This window comes from Sturnira hondurensis, unplaced genomic scaffold (genome assembly GCF_014824575.4).
Source record: "Sturnira hondurensis isolate 20B ecotype Veracruz unplaced genomic scaffold, ASM1482457v3 Scaffold0021214, whole genome shotgun sequence".
NCBI lineage: Eukaryota > Metazoa > Chordata > Mammalia > Chiroptera > Phyllostomidae > Sturnira > Sturnira hondurensis.
The window spans coordinates 3662434-3685060 of record NW_028093845.1 but is presented as its reverse complement, the minus strand read 5'-3'; the positions used below and the strand labels follow the sequence as shown (position 1 = coordinate 3685060).

Genomic DNA, 22627 nt, shown 5'->3' with positions numbered 1-22627 from the left:
CCCTCGGACCGTGCACCATTCAAAGACGGACTCATGAGAGTGGGGGACACCGAGGCCACTCCGGGATGCACCTTTGTACTGGCAGACCTTCTGGATCCAGGAGAGCGGGTTCACCTTCATCAGCGAGTACGGGATGCTGATCACGTGCATCATGTTCATGACGCTCTGAAACCAAGGACACGCACAGAGGTGAGACGGGAGGGGCCCTTCCCACCAGCACCAGGCTCCCGGCAGGGGCACAACAGGGCGGGCTTGGGGCTCTTCACCCTGCCAGGGGTGCTCAGTGCCCCTGGGCGGCTGACCCCAGTGTACGGCAGGATAATCTGGGAATGAAAGTCTCAATGGTTGCCTAGTCTTTTCAGCTCCTGCTTTGCCTGATATAGGTAGAGAATCTAAGTCCAAATACTTTTTTTTATAAAAATGAAACCTTTAATTGAATGATTATCATTTTTTAAGGTCCTTTCATAGTGGAAAGTGGCTGTATTACCCTTAGTGACCCCAAAAGGATTCCTTTCTTTAAAATGAATGACCAAAACTTTCAAAACACTAGACTTACTGGGGGAATCACTTCGTATATTACATAAATGTCTAACTACTTTACTGTACACTTGAACTAACATAAAATAATACTGAATGCCAACTGTACTTGAAAAAAAAGCAAATTCAAACTGAAAAAATAAAATAAAATAAATGGTTAGTCCCTACCTGCTTCAGGTAGGACTCACACACCTGGAAGAAGGCTGTCTGGATGTCATTTAGCCCAATGCACACAGGAGCTGGTGGTTAAGGGACTACAAAAGGCAGCGTCGGCCAGAACCCTCCCTGGCCAGCTCTGTCACATCAAGATTCTCTCTGCTCCTGTGGGAGGAGGTGCAGGGAGAGGGCAGGGATGCTCCAGAGAGCAATGGCCTAATTCTGGAAGCTCTGAAGGAAAGTGACCACCTATACTTTCCCAGGTAGAAGTGAGCATCCTGGCCCCTCTCACCCTGGTTGCTCCCCACTCCACGCTGGGAGTGAAGCACCTTCTACCACACAGAAGATGCCACAGGACAGTGTGTGTGGTTCTCTAGCCAGACCCGCCTTGCTCCAGAAAGGGGCAGTGAGAGACTGAAACTGCAGGTTCTTGGGGCAGTATCCAGAGCAACAGAAGGCAGGTGGAAGAGAGTACTGACAAGATCTACCACAGACCTACTGCCGTGCCCCTGAAAGCACGATTATCGCGAGAAACTGTTGGCAGCAACAGTAACAGCGGCTGTGTCACATTATCAAGCAGGCGGATGGGCGAGGTGCTCACTGAACATCAGGCCCATGATTCTTACACAGCATCATCATCCTCACTGGACAGATAAGGAACCTGAGATTCAGAGTCACTTGGGCAAGAAACGGTTTTGGGGCTCAGGTGACTTGCCTGGAGTCACAAAGCTGTGAGTGTGACCAACTTTCGGCCCGCACAAAATTGTAAATTTACTTAAAATATTATGAGATTTCTTTGTGATTATGTGTCACAATGTAGTTCATGTGTGGCCCAGAACAACTCTTCTTCCAGTGTGGCGCAGAGACGCCAAAAGGTAGGACACCCTGCAAGGAAAGGCTGAGGTCTGGGCCTGGGTTCTCTGACCCTGGGCTCTGTCCATGACACCAGCAGGGCAGTGTGAGTGCACGTGGGGACTCGGGGTCGTGTGGCTTGTCACTTGCTGGTATCCAGACAGTAGAAACGAACTGTGCGGGTCACAGAAAGAAGCTGCCAATCTGGAGCTCCTTACGTGATACTTAAATGCTCTTGTCCTCATAAATTCTGGTTGAGAAAGAAACATCAAATTCCACTTTCTGTAGTGATGTTCCTACCAATCGTGCAAAAGGAACTAGATTTTTCCACTTCGGAAAAGATATAAAGTTTCAGCATAAGAAACTTAAGAAGGAAAATGGGTGATTAAAGATGACCCCATACAAAACAGACACGTAAGAGTCTAAGCAGTTACGCTACACATTTTTAAGTGCCAAATGTATCTTAAATAATAAGCCATCTCTCTATGAATGTGCCTGCAGCTTTGAACTGGTGTCACTTATCAAGTGGCACTGACAATAATGAGCCGTGGACTCTCCACCATGCACACTGAGTCTTTATCAAGGGGAGTCTGTAAAGAACTTCTGTAACATAACGAAACAGGTTCCCGCAGTATCTACAGATACCGACTTATACAAAGAAAAAAAAGGAGAATGTTGCTGCCAAAACAGATGTAAAGTGACCCAAACACAGACACCTGATAACTAACACTGCTGCGTAATCATAAATAACGAAAGTGGGGAGGAGGATACTGAGCTTCCCATGAGCCTGGGAAAGGCTGCCCTCAGCAGCTGTGCATTCAGTGCGGGTCAGTGATTCACGCAAGTGGCTGCGGAGACCCACTGAGTTTACTGTGCTTTTGGAAGGTGTTAGCTGCCAATTCAAGACTTCTAACAATGACGACCTGTCCTTAGAACTGGGAGAAAGGGGCTTACTCCAGCTGCCATGTATAAAGATCCTCATTCCAATTCTGACACGAGCACATGCACAGGTAAGTAAGGCACAGCAGGACGGAGCATCCATCACACTTACTGTTAGGATCCCATGCCAGAGCCCGACGTCTTTCTTGAAATCCAAGACATTCACAATTGTTTCGGCTGCACAAACAAGAAGAGTAGCAAGATTTTTACTTATGACAGACAGGTACAGAACAAAGGGCAAAGAAAACCAGTGTCACATCAGGGGTGGTGATGGACCTTCGAATGACAACATTTCACGGTATCTTTGTAGAAAGATAAACTGCTGGTCTGCCTGGAAAGCGTTTTGAGATAAAATTCTGACATGCACGTTTGCAGCAAGGACTCTTCATGCCCTCACTTAAAGCACCTTTCCCCTTCTCTTTGTACGCACATATTTCCCCCTCCCTGCCTTTCTCCTTTTTTAAAAAAGATTCTTTTCACTCCCAACACGTGTTCTCCCAGGAAACCTGAAGGATAGGCGACTTCCAGCCAAGGCCCTCTGCTGTGGCACCACAGAAGCCTCGGGGGTGGGGCTGAGATCATACAGGAGACAAGGGCTTCAGAAAAACAGAACGGGGCAGTAGTCAAGGGTTGAGGGTTGCTTTATAAAGGTGAGGGTAAGAAAAGGGAGCTGAAATACATAGTTGGAACCACCACTATGATGGAACATGGGAGCCAAGCTGGAGAGCCAGCCACCAGCAATACCATGAACAATGCTTTTGAACAATGCTTTCGGTCACACTTTTCAAGGGGCCTGGGCAGGTGGCCTGGCTGCCTACACCTCTGCCCAGCGCTGCCCAGCACTGAGACCTAGGCATTTACCCACGCTTTGTCTTCCATGTGTACTTGTTTGTTGCTGAGATGTCTGCCGAAGGCTCAGCACTGTGTGTCTGGCCACATTTCAGAGGATGGGCAGAGGGGCCTTCAAAGTAATACGTGCTCCGAGGAAACAACCTCCATTGCAGTTTATACCAATACTTTTTAAACGGAGAAATGGAGAGCATATATTTGTCTTTTGTTTCCCCTCTCCAACTCCCACAAGGGTGGCAACCTTAGACTTTCAGTTAAGACAAGGAGACGAGTCATGAAGTTGTAAGAAATGTTGAAATTAAAACTGGAAACGCTGACAAGTAGGGTGGTAATAATTAGAGACAATGTGTCTGGATGTCTGGGAAACTAGTCCAGGTACCAAAAATCAGCAGAATATCTCATGAGAAAAGTTCATTGTTTTTAAAAAAGGAAAATATCAGAAGGATTGGGGCAGGGAGAGAAAAATAGAGAAAGTAAAGCATTTCAGGCTTCAGTGGAGCGACGGACGCCACCAGCGTCCGTGGACACGCTCCCAACGCAGGGACCTTGCAGCAGAGGCTCCAGCCAGAGGGATAGCTAACTGGTATCTGGCCTGACCCTTCGAGGTCCCAGGTCAGTGCTGTTACCACAGTTTCTTCCAGTTACCCTTCCTCTTTGCCTCCATGACTATGCAGTTCCAGTGAAAGAAAGTACGTCACGAAAACCAACGGTTCTCAGTTCTCAGCTGTGTAGCCCACCTCTGGGAGCTCATAGAATTCACTTCCAGCAACTGGAGCTCAGTTGGTAGGGGTGGCCTAAATCCGGGCATTTTTTTTTAACACTTTCAAAGGGATTCTGCTGTGTGGCCAGAGATGAATACACATGGAATTAATTATCTGTAGTGGCCTGAGTAGGGTCCCCTCAAGTTCAGAGGTTGAAGCCTTAACCCCACAGTGACTGAATGTGGAGATGAGACCTCTAAGGGCCAAAAGGAGGACCTGATCCAATAGAACCAGTGTCCTTATGAGGAGAGGCGGAGACACCGTATCTCTTGCTCACCCCACATGCACAGGAGAAAGGCTGGGTGAGGACACGGAGAGAAGGTGCTGTCTGCACATCAGGAAGAAATGTTTACCCGCAGGAACCGCTGTGATGGTGCCCTCACTTCAGACTTCCAACCAAGACTATGAGAAACAAGCGTCTGTTGTTTAAGCCTCCCGTTTGAGTGCCTTGAGGTATTTGTTACTGCAGCCGGAGCTGAGACACCACACAAGCCAAGTTCGCCTGCAGTTGAGCTGGGCTCAAACGTCACACAACTCTTATGGTTACTAGTGGGAACAGCACCCACTCTTGACTGGTCAACATGCATCTCGCGGGCCATGGTCTGGAGTCAGGGTCCCCGGGGAGCATCCCAGAAAGTCCCCCCCAATACCTTCTGTGTAGCCGCATGCTTGTGTGAGAGCCTGGCAGTGGGTCAGCAGTGCAATCCTCGTCACGGTCACCCCGAGCACACTTCCATCCTTGCACGTCTTATACTGAAACGAGATGACAATGGGGGGACAAGTGGTACCAAGGAGCAAAGCAGGAGCCACATTCATCAGCTCTTCCGGTCACATAAGAGGCTGAAAACCCTGATTCTGGAGCTGTGTAATACCAGCAAAGTGGGGACTTGGTTGCGAAGCCCCAGACCCCGTGACGTACCTCGATATATGCGGTGTCATTATTTGCATCTTTAATGTGCGGGAACCAGTCTCGAGGAGGTTTGGAGAGATGTTTTGACTCTGTGACAAACCATAACAACTTTGGCCAACCTTGGAAATAAAGGACAAATTCCTCTTAGGTGAGTGTTTCCCAGAAAAGAGGTGTGAAGAATCACTTCCCCATTCATGATCATATTTCACACCACTGCATGTGAGAGTGAACCTCTGGTGTTTCCACCAAGTCAAGGACAACAGCCATGGTGCAAAAGCCACCGCCAGTCAAGTCACACCGCAGGGCAGGCTACTACGCTGTCGGAGACGTTCGTGTGTGGAAAAGAATGTACCCTGGCTGATTCACTGCAGAGCATTCCTTCCCAGTGAAGGGCCCACCTCCCGACAAGCAGCCAACACTGTCGTACCTTTGAACTGGGGGATCTCCCCCGTCGGGCTCTTCGGCAGTCCTTTGTGGCAGGCATCACTGGTCAAGGCAACAGTAACTCCACAGCTGCCAAGCAGGAAGCCGATCTGCTGGCTTCCTGCGTCCTGGGAGAGGGCAACAAAGAGAAAAGAGGCACGGAGACGAGATGACAACGGCACTCCTGGCAATACAAGCCCTCATCCTGGGTTCTGGGATGCAAGAAACCTCCCTGATCAACTGTGACTCCGGCACGGGCTGGGCTCTGCAGAACAGCATCAGACCCCAGACTGCCGCTTGCTAGCTGCGTGGCTTTGAATGGGGTAGCCATCTTGCATGGCCTCACTTTTCTCAACAGCGCCATGCAGTGAAAGGCAGTCCCTCACAGGTCTGCTTTGAGGGATAATGCAGGAGAAGCAAGTAAGTACTCAATGTGGGGCTGGCACTCAGTGGTCTCATAAAAACCCCCAGTTCTGGGAACTATTACTATAGGACGTAAGTACTGTGGAGAACAGAAAGGGTCCAAGAAAACGTCTTCATACCGAACAGTTACTGACTGCCTGATTTTAAACACTCAGAGCAAAGGGCTCTGCCGTAGTTGATCACATCTACAAATAAATGGAGACCTGGTCACCACAACCCACCCTGAGCACGTGGCCTCACGAAATAAGAACGTGTGTTAGGCCAGCAAGCGTGACACTGATTCTGGTGACTGATTCTGGTGACCCTGAGCCCTGGGAGCCTCCAGACAACCAGCACCCACTTAGGAACACGGTGTCTGCTGCGGGAGGGGCAGCCCTGGACATGCCGACCTTGTGAGTTTTGTTGCTTATTGTGCCAGCTGCCCCGTGGGAAGGTAACCCACTTCTCTTTCTCTACTCGCACTGCCACACTAGCTGACTCACACTGTGCAGGAGCTGGCATTGCTAGAACCAAAATGTCTTGACTGCAGTGAACCCGCCACCTCAGTTCATTCCATGGGACTCCGCCTGAACCCCTGGGCCCTGGCCTGTTGGTGGACCAGACACCTGGCTGGCTGTCACTCTACCAAAAACAACATGAGACACCGTGGTCTTGTCACCCAGGTAAAATCAACAGTATTGACACCTTACACCTACAGTCTTTCAAGTGAACAGTTTCTATTTTTCCTTTTGTCAACTTAATCCCCTCACCCCAGCGGGAACCACATCTTCTTCTATGTGGGACTGTGCACAGAAAACCTCCAATGCCCTGTGCAGCCCTGAGAGGGGATAGGTGGACAGGAGAGGTCCCATTCTTGGGGTGCTCACAGTATGTTCCCTTCAAGCAATGCTATTTCAAACAGTTATAATCAGTAACTTTAATACAGGGTGTCAAACTGATTTTCACCGGGGTCCACATCAGCCTCACAGTTGCCTTCAAAGGGCTGAATGTAATCTTAGGGCTGTAAATGTAACTACTCTTTATTAGTTAAGCGGGAGCTCAGCACTGCTGCCAGGTAGAAACAAGGTGCCGGGCTGGATGAAACAAGGTGGAGGGCCAGATTCAGCCTGAGGGCCTTGTGTTTGCCACCCGTGCTTTTAATAGGAATTTGTGTATCCCATCACCAAACACCATGACCACACGGTGGGAAAGGAAGACAGGTTCTGAGATCAGGTTCGGTAGCAGGAAGGCATTCCTTTGTGCGTGTGAATTTGCCACACTGTCCATAACTAAGAGGCTTTGGGAGCGAGAGCGCCAGTGGGTACCTGCCAAGACCCGAGAAGGGCTCGTGCCCATGCTGAGAGTGCACACTCTGATCCTGGCACCCCCGGTGGAGGCATGATGTCCCCTGAACCCTGTCTTTCCCTCATCTGCTCATGATTTGACTTCTAAAATGACAGAACCACAAGGATAAAGACACCTAAAATACAGAGGGAGAGATGAGAGATCACATGGGAAGGGGAGTAACTGGGAATAGGATGCCATGATTCAGCAGGACAGTCAAATTCCATGCCTGTTCCTCCTTTGTCTAAAAGGAGCATCTCATCTTCATCATCTGGACAATACCTACTGGTTCGCCTGCTCGTTTCCTTCACACGCCAAGACCCCTGAACAAACACATACTAGAACCCAGAGCCTGGAGCAGAGCCCTGCACAGAGACACCCAACACATAATGTCAAAACTGCATTTCTACCTGGACCCTGAGGACAAGGATGGCAAGGACCCTGGACACATCCTGTGCAGCCATCCACCTGGCACTCTTCCTCTATCTGGCCCGATATGCCACTGGCCAGGTCAGGGAGGCAGCTGCTGCATCTCAGGAAGAATGTGACGACTCCCTCCTGGTGTATACACCTGCTGTACTTGTTCTCTGTGCCTTTTCCCTGGGAGCGAGGGCGCTCTGGTCTGCAGGTGGCCACCTGGCTGGGGCTCCTCCTCTGCAGAGCCATGCTGTCAAGGGTGGTCAGCTCCCTCATCACAAGATCTCACTAATGACTGATCCTTTTTTAGATGCCAAGAAAATCTGGACCTCCCTTGAGTTTAAACTTTCCTCTTGCTTTCAATCTTTCTCCAATACGTAGAGAGTTGAATAATTACGTCACTTCCTAGGAAGTCTAGCCTTACCATAGCCTCTCTCACAAGTAACTCCTCCAGCAGCAGACAAGGCAAGTGGACATGTCACTCGACCATCATCTCCACCATCCCGTCTCCGTCTCCTCATTGGCAAGCATCAGTCACACCCACAGAAAGGATTCTCTCTCTAATAAGTAAGAGGTAACTTCATGCAAGCCTCTCTCTTGAACTCATTTTTGATTCGTGGCTCCACAACGACTAGCTGGTATTTGTTCAGTTGTGTTCCTTGCCCATCCAAACTGCCAACTAACAGCTGGTTAGCTCTTGTCAGATGAAAAAGACAATAATGAAAGACATGATGGAGACATGGATGCAGATGCAGAATCAACACAGAAGGCTGCAGGCTCATGAGCTTAAAGATGCTTGTGGTCATGGAACCAGGTGGATCAAAGAAATTGGACATGGGCATTTTCCTTATTAAAACTAAGATAAACTTGTCCTAATATATATAAATTTGCTAATTAACTTCTAACTTTTTATTATTTTTATTTTTTAAAACATTTTATTTATTTTTAGACAGAGGGGAAGGGATGGAGAAAGAGAGGGAGAGATACATCCATGTGTGGTTGCCTCTTGTGCTCCCCACAACCCAGGCATGTGCCCTGACTGGGAATCGAATCAGCGACCCTCTGCTTTGCAGTCCACCGCTCAATCCACTGAGCCACACCAGCCAGGGCTAACTCTTTATTTATAATGGAAATTTTCAGATACACACAAGGATATAGAGAAAAAAAAGAAAGATTCCCACAAATCTATTCATCCAGCTGCAACAAATAGCCAACATTTGGCAAATCTGGCCTCTCCCAAACACACACACATGCACACTCAGACCGGAGTACTTTAAAGTGAATCCCATATGTAGGGCACATCCTTTCACGCACATATATTTTGGCTGTCAGGGTGGCCCCAGGCTGCCAGTGTCCCTCCTCCCCAATGCCTGGATCCCATGGTCTCCTCAGTACCTCTGACTGCCTGAGGGAGAGACTCTGTGACTGACTATAGGACGTTGTAAAAATGTGATGAGACGTTGATGTTACCACTTCCAGAGATATTTCATTTTTACGTGGCATCTGCAAGCCTTTGCTAAAGCAAACAAATGGCTGGTGTCTGAGAATTCTAAGGAGAGGGATGAGTGCTGACACGCCGGCCCTGGTCGGCTGACTCCTGCGGCCCACGGGCCCGCCCTGTCTCTGGCCTTCTCCTACTTAGAATATGGACAGTTGACCCCTATCCTGGTGGCCTTGCTACTTTCCTGTGAGACTCGGATGCCCGTGTGTCTGGAAGGAGAAGTTCTGGCCCGGCCTAATTTCACCAGCTGACAAATAGGTTCTGCTGACAGCTGGCCTTCACAGACCAGCTCAGCCACCTCAAGAGGGTGCCGGGGACAGGCGTTTCCATCTGCTGTGACCCTCAAGACCTGTCCTGGCACAGTTGTGTGAACACCCTCTCACTCCTCCCCATGCCCAGCATCGCTGGGACACTGACTTTTTCTACTGTGATGTCTTCAATGGAAAAATGAGCTTCTCCTCTCATCCCCATAATTAGAAGAGAATAAATTAATGTACATGGAACTAAATTGTTCAGTTTCATTAAGCAACATTCAGGATTCAGAAAATTTGGTTCTAATTAGGCCCATTGTTTTTAAATCATCACCCAAGGATATGTTTATTGATCTTAGTGAGAGGGGGAGAGAGAGAGAGATATAAACATCAATCAGCTGCCTCCTTCACATGCCCTGATTGGGGATTGAACCTGCAACCTAGATATGTGACCCAATTGGGGATCAAACCTGCAACCTAGATATGTGGCCTGATTGGGGATTGAACCGGCAGCCTTTTTGGTGCAACACTCCACACAACACTCCAACCAACTGAGCCACCTGGCCAGGGATGGCCCATTATTTTAAGACAAGTCCAGTGGAAACAGGACTGGAGGATGGAAGAAATACTCCCACATATCACCACCTACGCTCATGAGCATGACCTGTCCCATTCTCCACTGTACCCAACCAATGGTTCTTTTATTTAAAATTAAGAGAAGTTCTCTAAGACAACAAATGTTATGCTCTGCAGTCACAGAGCCTGAGTGACAGAGGGGACCACTCCATGGCTGTCAACTCCATCTCCTTGGACAACAGCAGACATCTGTGTTTGGTGGCCACCAGTGTGAACCCTGTGGGGCCTCCTCCCTCTGTCTTTCTCCTACAGATGCTGTAGCTCCGGAGCACAGAGAGCGAGTCGTCTGCGTGGATGAAGAGATGTGCACCGATGTGCAGGACAGTACAATGTTCCTTCTGATACTGCACTGCAGTATCGTTTTCAGAGCAAGATTAAGTACTTACTCTAATTATAAAGTAAGATCTGACAAATCGTAGGTGGTCCTGGGACTTGGTAAGGTCCAAACAGCTGAGTGAAAGCAGCGACCACCTCCCCCCCAAATTAAAAATCTCTCATTTGCCCAGACTTTCAGTATAATGATGTGGAGGAAGAGGACACACAAACACTTGCTTTATTGACAGATGACTTGGCTCGACTCTGTTGCAATGCGTAGACGCTCTGCCTCTGATATGCCCCTCCTACCAAACCATGTGGCTGAGCTGAGTGTGCAGTTACTGTGCCCTTTACTGAGATAACAGCTGGAAACCTGAGAGCCTCAGAAACAAGAACCACCCCTCTGTGCCTCTTGATCCACATCCTGCTGAGATGAAAAGCCATTTTCAAAATGGCCATCTGCACATTACGACCTCATGAGAGAAAGTTCCAGTGCAGTTGAGCCTGTCATCCCCGTTAACAGGCTTTAATGAAACAATGCATTCTTTACCTTTCTTGTGAGTGGTACTTCTATGGGCACGGGAACAACCTCGGCCAGCAGGCAGCCATAGAAGGCCACCATGGACGCAGCAGGGTCATTGTTGGGGAACACGAGAGCCACCTGCATGGACACAGGGGGGTGGATTTACCATTAACACGGCTTTTAAAATACCATGAAAGGATGTAACCTGCCACCGACAATTCACGCTCCCAGTAAGAACAAACACTGAAACAAAAATTAGGTGCCCTACTTAAAAATCCTCTTTAGGAAGACATGTTTTACCAGGTGTCATATACTTTTAATTCATGTGAAAGGCAAGCACACTACCCAAGCCATCTACAACACTGCACCAGAACACGACGTCCTTGCTTTTCGTCCCTGTCTTCCACATGGACACACTGTACAGGAAACTACAGTGCGCACTGTTCTGTTTCCTACCAGGCTTCATATACACGTCCTTGTAGTCTCCACAATCACGACAGGACCCCATGTGCGTCCTCACGGGTGCTGGGCTAGTAGCTGGGCCCGCACTGGGACCCATTCAGACCCCACTCGGGTTTAGCTCTGGGATTTGGGGTGGTTTTAGCCACACTAAGCCTTCGTTTTCTCATCTGAAAGCAGGAGCACTGGAACCTCCACCTTAGCTTTGTGGTAAAGGTTCTAAAAGCCAGGTTAGTTTAGATTACCACCCAAATAACCGGATAATGGATAGTATGACTTTGAAGTATGTTTTCTTCCTGTCCTTAGGCTATATTAGTGATGAACACTTTTCTATGGAGTGGCTTGTAAGAGTCCATCCTCAGACACACTGCTTTTCAGTTCCCTTGCCTACTTACCTGTTAGTGCTTCGACAGTGCCCCTCAAGTCTGGATGAATTTTAAATACATGTGACAATAGTATTAAATTTGGTGTAAAGACTTCTTGAGATAATAGTTTATTTTTGTCGGTGCATTTAATGTTTTCTAGAAATCTGTCAAACTTTTCCTTTATCGCCTCTTATTTTAAAAACATTTCATGTGACTTAAATTCATCTGGAGCTCCTTGTAGTGTCTGCACAGTGCAGCTAATTAAACAGAGCCTGTCCCAGTCTCTTGCTTTAGAAAGCCTGATTTAGGGTGTCAAGTTGTAACAGACAAAGTCCTGTGTCTGGTCTGTCCACCATGCTCCCCCAGACTCTGCTTTATTTCAACATGAGTTTCTCTCATGTGCTGCTACGGCATCGGCGATACTCTTTCTTATAAGTGTGGTGTGTTTACAAAGCACATAAAACTCATGCTTTAGCATATGATCATCATTTTTTGTGCTAGCACATTCCAAAATTGAAACAATTTTTCTTTTTTTCTTAAGGAGACAATTTATACTGCCCCCCACCCAAGATTTTATTTACTTAGAGGGGAAGGGAGAGAGAGAGGGAGAGAAACATCATTGTGTGGTTTCCTCTCGCATGCCCCCACTGGGGACTTGGCCCTCTCAACCCAGGCACGTGCCCTGACTGGTAACTGAACCAGCAACCCTTTGGTTCGCAGGCTGGTGCTCAATCCACTGAGCCACACCAGCCAGGGCTAAACAACTTTTAAAAAAATATCCCAACTAGAAGTGAATAGTTTTGTCATGAACAGCTGGATAAAACATTCAATTTCACTGTCTAAAGAAAGAGGGTTGAGTGCAGGCCTGTGAACCACACGCTCGCGGTTTGATTCCCAGTCAGGGCACATGCCTGGGTTGCAGGCCAGTTCCCGGTTCCCGGCAGGGGACGCATGAGAGGCAACCATACATTGATATTTCTCTCTCTCTCTGTCTCTCCTTCCCTTCCCCTCTAAGACAAATAAATAAAATATTTTAAAAAAATCCTTAAAAAAAAAAAGAGGGTTGCATAAAAGGTTTCAGATGTAGCTGGGGATGGAGCAAGCTCCATCTTAAATTTGGCCATGTTGGCAATTTAGTCACACAGAACAACTGGTGGAAACAAAATCAAGTTGGGAACATTTAATTTCTCTATGAAATGTCTTAAGTTTACTAAAATCATCTAAATGAGAGACAAACAAAACTGAAGGGCCAATAAAAGCCGTTTTGCACTACTGACGAATTTTATTTGAGAAACTCTGTGAAACAGTTGTTAAATATTAATCCTTATTTTGTCTCAACAGCATCCGGACAGATGGCAGGCTATCATCAGCAGGACTTATGAGGAGGAATAAAAGGGCTTATTTATATGTCTATGCATATGAGCCACAAGCAACTATGTTTTTACAAAGCTATCTGAGGTGTGTGCGTTGGCCTCGGATGTCCTGCGTTCAATCAGCGAGCTGAGAGTCGACGGGACCTGTCTCTAGATCTGGGCCTGGCAAAGCAACAATATTCAATGGAATGTCTGCAAATCTTCCAGGGCACCACTGCCACGTGGCTTCTTTCCCTGAAGTCGAACAAAATGTCTTGAGAAGCCAGTCAAAGTGTAGTAAGAAGGCAGATGATGTTGAAATTCCATCTGAAACCGATGGTCTCACCCATTCATAAGGGACCAGTTAAATACTGACTTGCTCTTCCTAACATGTACCTATTCTGCAGGTGGGAGTCGTCATCATGAAGACAGGAGAGAGAGAAAGCAGGTGGCATCCCAGAGCCAGACAGTGTACCAGCCTGCTTCTGAGATGTGAGTCTGGTCGCCATGCCAGCACTGCTCGCAGGAAGGTGGACTTGATCCAGGATTTAGTATCCACCTGCTAATGCCATCTTATATAACCTCAGAGTTGTAAGATAGGATGAAATGTTACGTTAACATAAAATGAATAAAAACAGAATATAAAACTGCATTATAAGCTCAACCACATAAAAATAATGGATAGAAAGGGGTCAAAATCCTAAAACCTCTTTTAGAATAAAAAAAAGTATTTTTCCCAATTTGTTTTAAAGAAAGGGCAGTCTATATTCTCATCATTCTCATTAAGTTGTCCTTTAATGTCTGACCAGTCAAAACCCTGTTTGGGGGTAACTCCACAAAGATTCCAAATGATTTCATAAACTCACACAGTTCCTCTTCGTTTGGTTCTTTACATATTCCTTCGAGATTTCCTTGCATCTCATTATCCACAGAGCAGAACAGACATCAACAAATCAAGAGGTGGAAGCCCATCCTAGTATTTGCTAAGGTTCATCTTGTTTCCCATATTTAGGAAACAAGGTTTATCTATATTTCCCACACCCAGCCAGCCCTACTGTGTGCACGCCTGGTTTGTCGTCTTTGGCACGCTACATTCTGACCCCGGCCTCCGGTTCTTTCACGTGCTCTTTTCCGGAAGCCCACCAAGAACTCATGGCCTTTTTCACCCCAAGAAAAATTCTTGGATCCCAGATGCTCCCCAAATGAAAGAGATCAATCTCTGTTTCCCAAAAAGTTCAGCTGTATCACTCACCATCTCTTTTCCAGACCTATACTCCTTTCCAAATTCATAGAAAAGTTAATCAACGTGTCTATTAAAAAAATGCTGCAAACTCCCTTAAGGCAGGCTTCACGTGTGAGACTTCGTGTGCCTTCCACAGTTCCTCCTACATCCTCCTGAAACCTACTCAGTTCCGGCACTTAATGCCTTGTTCAAAGTCCAAGAAGGTATTCCCCACACTGCATTCACAGAGTCACCTACACACAAAGTGCCTATAATTTTCATGGTAAGGACTGAATGTCCATTATTCTGGAAGAAGTTATGTTTCATTCAAAAATGACTTTCAAAGGAGTCTGTTGTTAGTGATAGGAGGTTATTATCAATTGAATGCTACAGTCACGTATGCTTTTTAATGAGCACTTATTTACACATGCCAGATATGGCCACATAAAATTGTTGTAAGTGGAATTACAACAATTAAGTTGTGTGCTTTTCTATGTGTGTACCTGGCTAAGTGCACACATAGAAAGAAAAAGTAACAGGGGACCTAAAACTAAAGTACTTACTTTATTTAACATTAAGAATCATGTCATCTTAGGACTTAGGACATTGCTAGGGGAACAGATGGAGTAAGAATCTTTAAAAAGATTATGGTTCAGATATTTAAAATTTTTCTTTTGATACTCTTTATTAAAAAAAAAACAAGCTTTCAGCCATCTTATTAATACTAAAGGTATTTCTTCACAGAAAAAATTTTTCAAAAGAAACCATATAATATACATCTCCTCTGTCTTCCCTCCCCAATTTACTGAAAGCTAAAAGTGTGGGCTGCATCAACCAAAAGGTCATTCTACCTAATACTGATCTTATTGCTATTAGGGTTCTTTCTCATTCATGAACAAAGGAGCTACCTGGTCACTAGCACAAACTTTAAAAAAAAGGTTAAAAACATTGTCTTTTAGTTCTGAGTTGGCCTAAAGGAATGAGGATGAACCGATATTGGTTGTTCACAGAGCAAAAAGTGCTATATGAAGTCGATCTGAGATGCTAACCCTAAAAGAGCTCTTTCTATGAAGAAATCGGCCTCAGCTAGATGGAATAAATCACACAACTGTTTTCCTTTCAATTACTCAAGGTGGTTTTCTCCACCTGGTTTCAGGTATGCGTGTTTGGCAAAAGGTGTTCGTCTATCTGGAGGTTTGAGGAACATCCTGTTCCTGAACAGGAGCTAATTAAAGAAAAACCTAATTAAGGGAAGGGGTTAGTACCTAGCAGTTCAGTTGGGATTTTATCTGGTGGCTAGGGAACTTCCTGGAGACTCTGGCACACCCTGCTATGAGCTCTTCCTGGACTCCTTTCCTGCCTGTCCTCATACGAGCTCTTTGAAGACCACTGCTTTTCCTGCTGCAGCTGCTGCTTCGTAATTTGTAACCAGGGGTGGAGGGCCTTTTCCTCCCCGTGCTGCTGGGACTGCTGGAGGGACTCTGTGTGAGTCCAGGTTCTCTGCTCAGAGGTGGCACAGCTGGGCAGGATGCCTCTCTGCTGCCACCTCCAAGGCCTGGCCCTTCCTTTTGAGCTCCTTCTCCTCTCTCCCCAGCATGCTCATGGCTGACTCACTCAGTTGCCTCTTCAGGAAGGCTGTTTCCTGGAGGTTCTGGCCCAGCCTTTGCAGCCGTCTCAGCTCACACTTTCTTTGGCTCCTCCTGGCCTGTCCACAGCTCCCTGTACTCTTTCTCCTTTCCCAGCAGAATGTCCCTCACTGCCCCCACTGCTGCTGGAAATTGGAGACCAGCTTTTCTTTCTCCAAGAGCGGTGTCCTTTGAGGCTCTGAAGTCTGTTTTGCATATTTGGAGACTGACTGTCTCTGAGACATCTTGTCTTGATGGAAATATCTCACCACTTTCTTGTGCAGATTTGTCCCACTGATTGTCGATTTCCATTAGATATTTCTTAGCTTTGTTGCTCAAGTTCACTATCATGACTTAAGTGTTGGCCTGGAATGGTAGCTTTTCATTGAGGAGCAGGCCAGCTTCCTCCCTTAACACTTTTTGTTGTATTTGAGTCTCTCTCATTTGGTGGCCCAGCTTCATCACTTCCATTGTCTTTTTTATAAGCCCCAGTGCTGCGTTTGTTAACTTTTCTTGCTTAAGAAAAGGGCTCTCTCTTGTACAGAGAGACTACTGGAGCCCTTCCTTTTAGGAAATATATCTGAGTTTAACACTAGTGTCCATCCCTCCAGAAGCCTGGTGGGTCCCAGCTCACCTGGATACTGGCTGGGTCCAGTTTGAGTGGCACTGCGGTCCTAGTAGGTGCTCCAGACTTCAGTGGCACCGTGGTCCCGGTGGGTGCTCTGGACCTCTGCAGCTCTGTAAGCCCGGTCGGTTCTTGGGACCTCAGTGGCACCACTGTCCTGGATAGCGCAGCACTGGCATCAGGACCCCAGGGGCTTTGGTTTCCAATTCCTTGGCGATGACTTTTCCCTCTCCCACCAGAGGCCGGCTTTAGCATCAGGGATCTCAGCTCTTCAGGCTGTTTCAGGAACTGCAGCCTCTNGAACTTCCTGGAGACTCTGGAACACCCTGCTATGAGCTCTTCCTGGACTCTTTTCCTGCCTGTCCTCATACGAGCTCTTTGAAGACCACTGCTTTTCCTGCTGCAGCTGCTGCTTCGTAATTTGTAACCAGGGGTGGAGGGCCTTTTCCTCCCCGTGCTGCTGGGACTGCTGGAGGGACTCTGTGTGAGTCCAGGTTCTCTGCTCAGAGGCAGCACAGCTGGGCAGGATGCCTCTCTGCTGCCACCTCCAAGGCCTGGCCCTTCCTTTTGAGCTCCTTTTCTTCTCTCTCCCCAGCATGCTCATGGCTGACTCACTCAGTTGCCTCTCCAGGAAGGCCGTTTCCTGGAGGTTCTGGCCCAGCCTTTGCAGCCGTCTCAGCTCACACTTTCTTTGGCTCCTCCTGGACTGTCCACAGCTCCCTGTACTCTTTCTCCTTTCCCAGCAGAATGTCCCTCACTGCCCCCCCTGCTGCTGGAAATTGGAGACCAGCTTTTCTTTCTCCAAGAGCGGTGTCCTTTGAGGCTCTGAAGTCTGTTTTGCATATTTGGAGACTGTCTCTGAGACATCTTGTCTTGATGAAAATATCTCACCACTTTCTTGTGCATATTTGTCCCACTGATTGTTGATTTCCATTAGATATTTCTTAGCTTTGTTGCTCAAGTTCACTATCATGACTTAAGTGTTGGCCTGGAATGGTAGCTTTTCATTGAGGAGCAGGCCAGCTTCCTCCCTTAACACTTTTTGTTGTATTTGAGTCTCTCTCATTTGGTGGCCCAGCTTCATCACTTCCATTGTCTTTTTTATAAGCCCCAGTGCTGCGTTTGTTAACTTTTCCTGCTTAAGAAAAGGGCTCTCTCTTGTACAGAGAGACTACTGGAGCCCTTCCTTTTAGGAAATATGTCTGAGTTTAACACTAGTGTCCATCCCTCCAGAAGCCTGGTGGGTCCCAGCTCACCTGAATACTGGCTGGGTCCAGTTTGAGTGGCACTGCGGTCCTAGTAGGTGCTCCAGACTTCAGTGGCACCGTGGTCCCGGTGGGTGCTCTGGACCTCTGCAGCTCTATAAGCCCAGTTGGTTCTTGGGACCTCAGTGGCACCACTGTCCTGGATCGCGCAGCACTGGCATCAGGACCCCAGGGGCTTTGGTTTCCAATTCGTTGGCGATGACTTTTCCCTCTCCCACCAGAGGCCGGCTTTGGCATCAGGGATCTCAGCTCTTCAGGCTGTTTCAGGAACTGCAGCCTCCGTTTCCCCAGGTTCGGTTCCACTGTGCGGAGCTCGCCCTCTGTTGGCCACCAGGAATCCTGCTCCCCATGGTGTTGGATAGTACCACTGTCCCAGGTGGGACCCCGTGCCAGCTCAGCACTGGATGATGCTTCCGAATCCCTTCGGTTTTTCCTCTCCAGCAGGTTGGAGGTGGTTAAAGCGTGTTTCACTCACTCTCACAGCTCACAATGTGGAACTGAGGCATCTCCCTAGCCAAGTTTCCATGGTGACTGGGTAAAGGGGCAGAACCAGCTAACCTCAAAAGAGGAGCTTTGACCCCACTGTGTATGCACTGGGAACATTTTTTTTTAACAAAAAAAAATTTGAAGTTTCTATGTTGGGCTTAACCCACTCACTCATTGGCCACAGATAGCATTTCTAGTGATTGTCATAGTCCTCAGCCGCCCTGGGTCTGCTGGAGAGGACACTTGTTTTCTAGGGTTAATACACCTCAGGGCCCAGTGACAGACACCTTTGCCACACTTGCCCAATCATGCTGACCCTGCTTCCGCCTCCCCCATGGCCATGCAGTCCTGGCCCTCACAGTACTGGGCAAAGGCAGGTTAAGGCCCAGCAGAGTCCCTCTTTGGACCCTAATCCTGCTTCCATTGCTCAGTGGTTACCTACATGCGGCTTGTAGGTAACCCATGCACCCCTTTTCCACAGGTGCCCAAACTTGGGGTCCACTCTGTCTTCATCCATCTGGTTTGGCATGGCTGCTCATTGCACTTGCGAACCTGTGGCTCTGGCTTGGCAAAGTATTTGCATTTCTTATTGTCCACAAGCTGATTTTTGTTCATGGCTTCTGTGCAAGCCACTGTTGTCTTCCTTTCTCCTGTGTGCTCCCACAGCTCATGGACAGGTTGCCCAGGGCCCTGTGTGCCAGAGTCAAGGCAGGTGCGGATGCTCTGCCACCACCTGCCGCCTCACCGCTCTCTGCAGGTGCCCCGGCCCAGCAGCTGGCTCTGGTCCAGGATCTCCAATTCTTCTCCAGACTCTGGCCCCAGCTCCACCCCACTGGGCAGCCAAGTCCCCATCTGCCACCTTGGCCACATCAACACCACAAAAATAACTTTTATGGAATAATTAAGAAAAGCAGTCCCCCTTATACAACTCAAACCAGTCACTGAAAACAAAAAAATTCCTTTACATATTTTACTCTATTAAGCTGTACTCCTGTATTCCTACAAGGAGGGATTTTTTAAAAACCCTGGAATTTATTTATAAAAAATTATGTATTTTTACATGTTTAAACTTCAGTCGTCTTCAAAGTACTCTCCAATGGATGCAATACACCTACTGAGACATTTTTTCCACTATTCAAAACAGTTTTAGAACTTGTCAATTTTGATGCCTCTTAGTGCTTCTGCTGTTTTTTTGTTTCACCTCTTTCTCCTTGGCAAAACGTTTCCCTTTGAGGAATCTTTCTCTTTTATCCAGGGAAATAAACAAAAAAAGTCATTCGGGATGACAACGGGTGAAAAGGGAAGTGTGTGGCATGGGGGTCATGCATTTTTGGCCAAAAGCCATCGGAAATCACCCATCATGAAATGGGCAAATGCATTGAGAGAGTCTTCAAAAAACTTCACTGAAGCCGAAGGCAGCCTCTCACAACAACTCCACCTGGTACACTGATACAGATGGGTTCCTAGAACACCCACCTAGTGGGGGAAGCCTGTACTACAAGTGGCCCACCTTCCAGAAGATAATTCTGCATTTTTGGGGTCCCCTCCTTGTATAAACATCTTAGCTAACCATATGTAGTTTATTTTGTAATTGCAATGGAACTTCAAGAATCTGCAGGCAATACCATAAAAGAATTTTAAAGAATACTAAGATTATTAACCAAATTATAGATAAGGGAGATATATTACAACTGAGTATTTTATTGTGGTAAACTATATATAACAAAGTTCATCTCAACTATTTTCAAGTATACAGTTCAGTAGATTCATATTAAATACCACTCACGCTGTTGTGCAACCATCACCACCGTCTGTCTAGAGAACTGTTCCATCTTCGCTCTCTCCATCACGCCCTAACTCCCCACGCTCCCCTCCCAGCCCCTGGTCACCATCACTCTCCCGTCTCGGTGAATTTAACTACTTTAAGTACCTCGCACGTGTGCAACCGTATGATAAGTGTCCTTTTGTGACTGGCTTATTCCACTTAATATAATGTCCCTGAGATTTACCCATGTTACAGCATATGTCCGAATCTCCTTCCTTTTTAAGGCTGACTAACATGCTGCTGCATAAACATCCCACAGTTTGCTATCTATCCATCCATCTATAGACACTCAGGGTGCTTTCCCCTTTTGGTTTTTGCGAATAATACTGCTATGAGCATCGGTGTAGAACTATCCATTCAAGTCCTTGCTTTCCATTCTTTTGAAATTGGAGCCAAGCAGTGGGAGGAGACTGCCACTCTGCATTCGGTCTTTAAGAAACCGCCGTACTGTTCTCCACGCAGCTACCTGACTGCGTGTCCCTCCCGAGGTGCACGAGTGCTCCAACTTTTCCACATTCTTGCCAACACGTAATTATTTTCTGTTTTTGATAGTAGCCATCCCAATAGGTATGGGGTGGTATCTCACTGTGGTTCTGATGTACATTTCCCCGATAATTAGTGATGCTGAGCATTTTTCCATGTGTTCACTGGCCAGTTTTAAATCTTCTCTAGAGAAATGTCAATTCACCTCTACCCATTTTTAAAATTCTATTTTTTTGGTTATTATTGTTGTTGAGCTGGGAAAGTTTTTTTATATTTTCTGGATATTAATTACCTATCATATATGTGACTTGCATTTTTCACCCATTCTTTATGTTGCCTTTTTACCCTCAGTAGTGTTCAATGTATCAATTTTTTTTGTTGCCCAGGTTTTTAATGTCATATCCAAGAAATTACTGCCAAATCCAATGCCATGAAGCTTTTCCCCTATGTGTTATTGTACCAGTTTTATAGTTTTACCTCTTATACTTTGGTATTTGACATATTTTGAATTAATTTTTTATATAAGGGTCCAACTTTGTTCTTTTACTTGTGGATAGCCGGTTCTCCCAGCACCACTTGTTGAATAAACTATCCTTTCCCTATTTAATGTCTTCGCATTATTGATGAAAATCATCTGACCACATAGGAGCAAGTACGTGAGGATTTAGTCCTGGGCTCTCATTTCATGGGTCTACGTCTGTCTTTATGTCAGTACCACACTATTTTGATGGCTGTACCTTTGTAATGAGTTTTATTATTGGTAAGGGTGGGGTGACCAGCTAAAGACCAAATCTGTCCAATAGAAAATTGGAAAGGATCATGGCCTATCACAGGACCCTAGGTTGGCAGCAATCTCTACAAAATTGCCTGTAATGAGCTTCTGTCTTTATAATCTCTCTTCAGTAAATCATAGCTTGTTTTCTTGTCCGGCTGCGGTGCTCCACAATGACATGTCTATAAAATTCATCGGGAGTCCTCTGGGTGCTGATAGGATAACCCGGTCCTGGGGCGTCTGAGGCACAGGGTGGCACATGGAAACAAAGTCAAGAAAGCTGGGTTCCAACCCAGCCCCACACCTAGACCTGGCTGTGGAACACGGACATGATTACTACCTGCTGTGAGGGTAACATGGAGATGGAGGTACTAATATCCGCCCTCTGCAACTGATCAGATTGCAGTAAGAATAAAAATTTGCTTTTCGGTGAAAGACGGTAGCGTCTATCAAGACCTTTAACACCGGGAAAGAGATGGTACCAGAGGTTTGCTGCCAAGGTTGTTGACCTCACTGACTAATGTAAAAGAAGTGTTAAATATACTGTCCTGCCTGCTCAGGTAGACAACACAGTTATTTTTCAACAGAGGAGACAATACACGACACAGGCTTTGGAGTCCGATTGAAATGGATATGAACGCTGGACTATGTCACTTGGTAGTTTTGTGCCTGCATCTGATTTTGATACTTATCCTCTCAAGTCCGGTGTCCTCGTGGATAAAGCATGACAAGTACTCTAGTCAGACCCACTGAGTTGCTGTGAAGATGAAACTGCTTGTTATGTAACTGCTCCAGGTTCATAGTAAATGTTAGGAAAGCGTTATTTATCAGTGTTAGTTTCAGGAGATGCCGGACTCTGGAACTTTGTAACAGTGGATACCTTTCCACACAAGACAATGTGCTTTGCAGATGTAACAAACTGCACTCACCCGATCTCCAGGTCGCACCATCGGTTCTTGCTTTGTACCTAATTTATGCAGAATGTTGTAAGCAACCTTCATACTTCTTGTCCACAGTTTGCCTATCAACACAAATTGTAAAGACACAAGTAATTGGACACATGTCTTTCCAGCTGTGTATACATGTGCACATTAAACTATACAACAAGTATTACTTTTTCATGTTAAGCCTTTGAGTAAGTTATCCTGAGTCCCTGGAATCAAGATGGGAAGTAAAAGCCAGCAACTCTGACTCACAAAAGCTGAGAAGCCTAAACACCGGAACACGGTGCTAATGCAAACACTCTTAGAGTATAAACTGCCAATGGCAAAGCCATAGAGAATTTTAATTATCACGGAAGTTGTAGAGAAAGACTTCCAGGGAGCAAAGCAG

At 46.6% G+C, this 22627-nt stretch overlaps 1 protein-coding gene across 4 annotated transcripts in view; it reads right to left on the bottom strand.

Annotated features, from left to right (window-relative positions):
- Window positions 1–22627, bottom strand: part of DIP2C (DIP2 acetate--CoA ligase C (putative)) — a 438780-nt gene that overhangs the window by 122969 nt on the left and 293184 nt on the right. For all 4 annotated transcript variants that reach the window (XM_037031859.1, XM_037031860.1, XM_037031861.1 and 1 more), the window contains 7 exons: window positions 22225–22316; window positions 10844–10954; window positions 5432–5555; window positions 5014–5123; window positions 4745–4847; window positions 2597–2661; window positions 72–165 (listed from right to left, as the gene is read on the bottom strand). In XM_037031859.1, the coding sequence (XP_036887754.1) occupies window positions 72–165; window positions 2597–2661; window positions 4745–4847; window positions 5014–5123; window positions 5432–5555; window positions 10844–10954; window positions 22225–22316 (699 nt within the window). The remainder of the gene's footprint in view (window positions 1–71; window positions 166–2596; window positions 2662–4744; window positions 4848–5013; window positions 5124–5431; window positions 5556–10843; window positions 10955–22224; window positions 22317–22627) is intronic.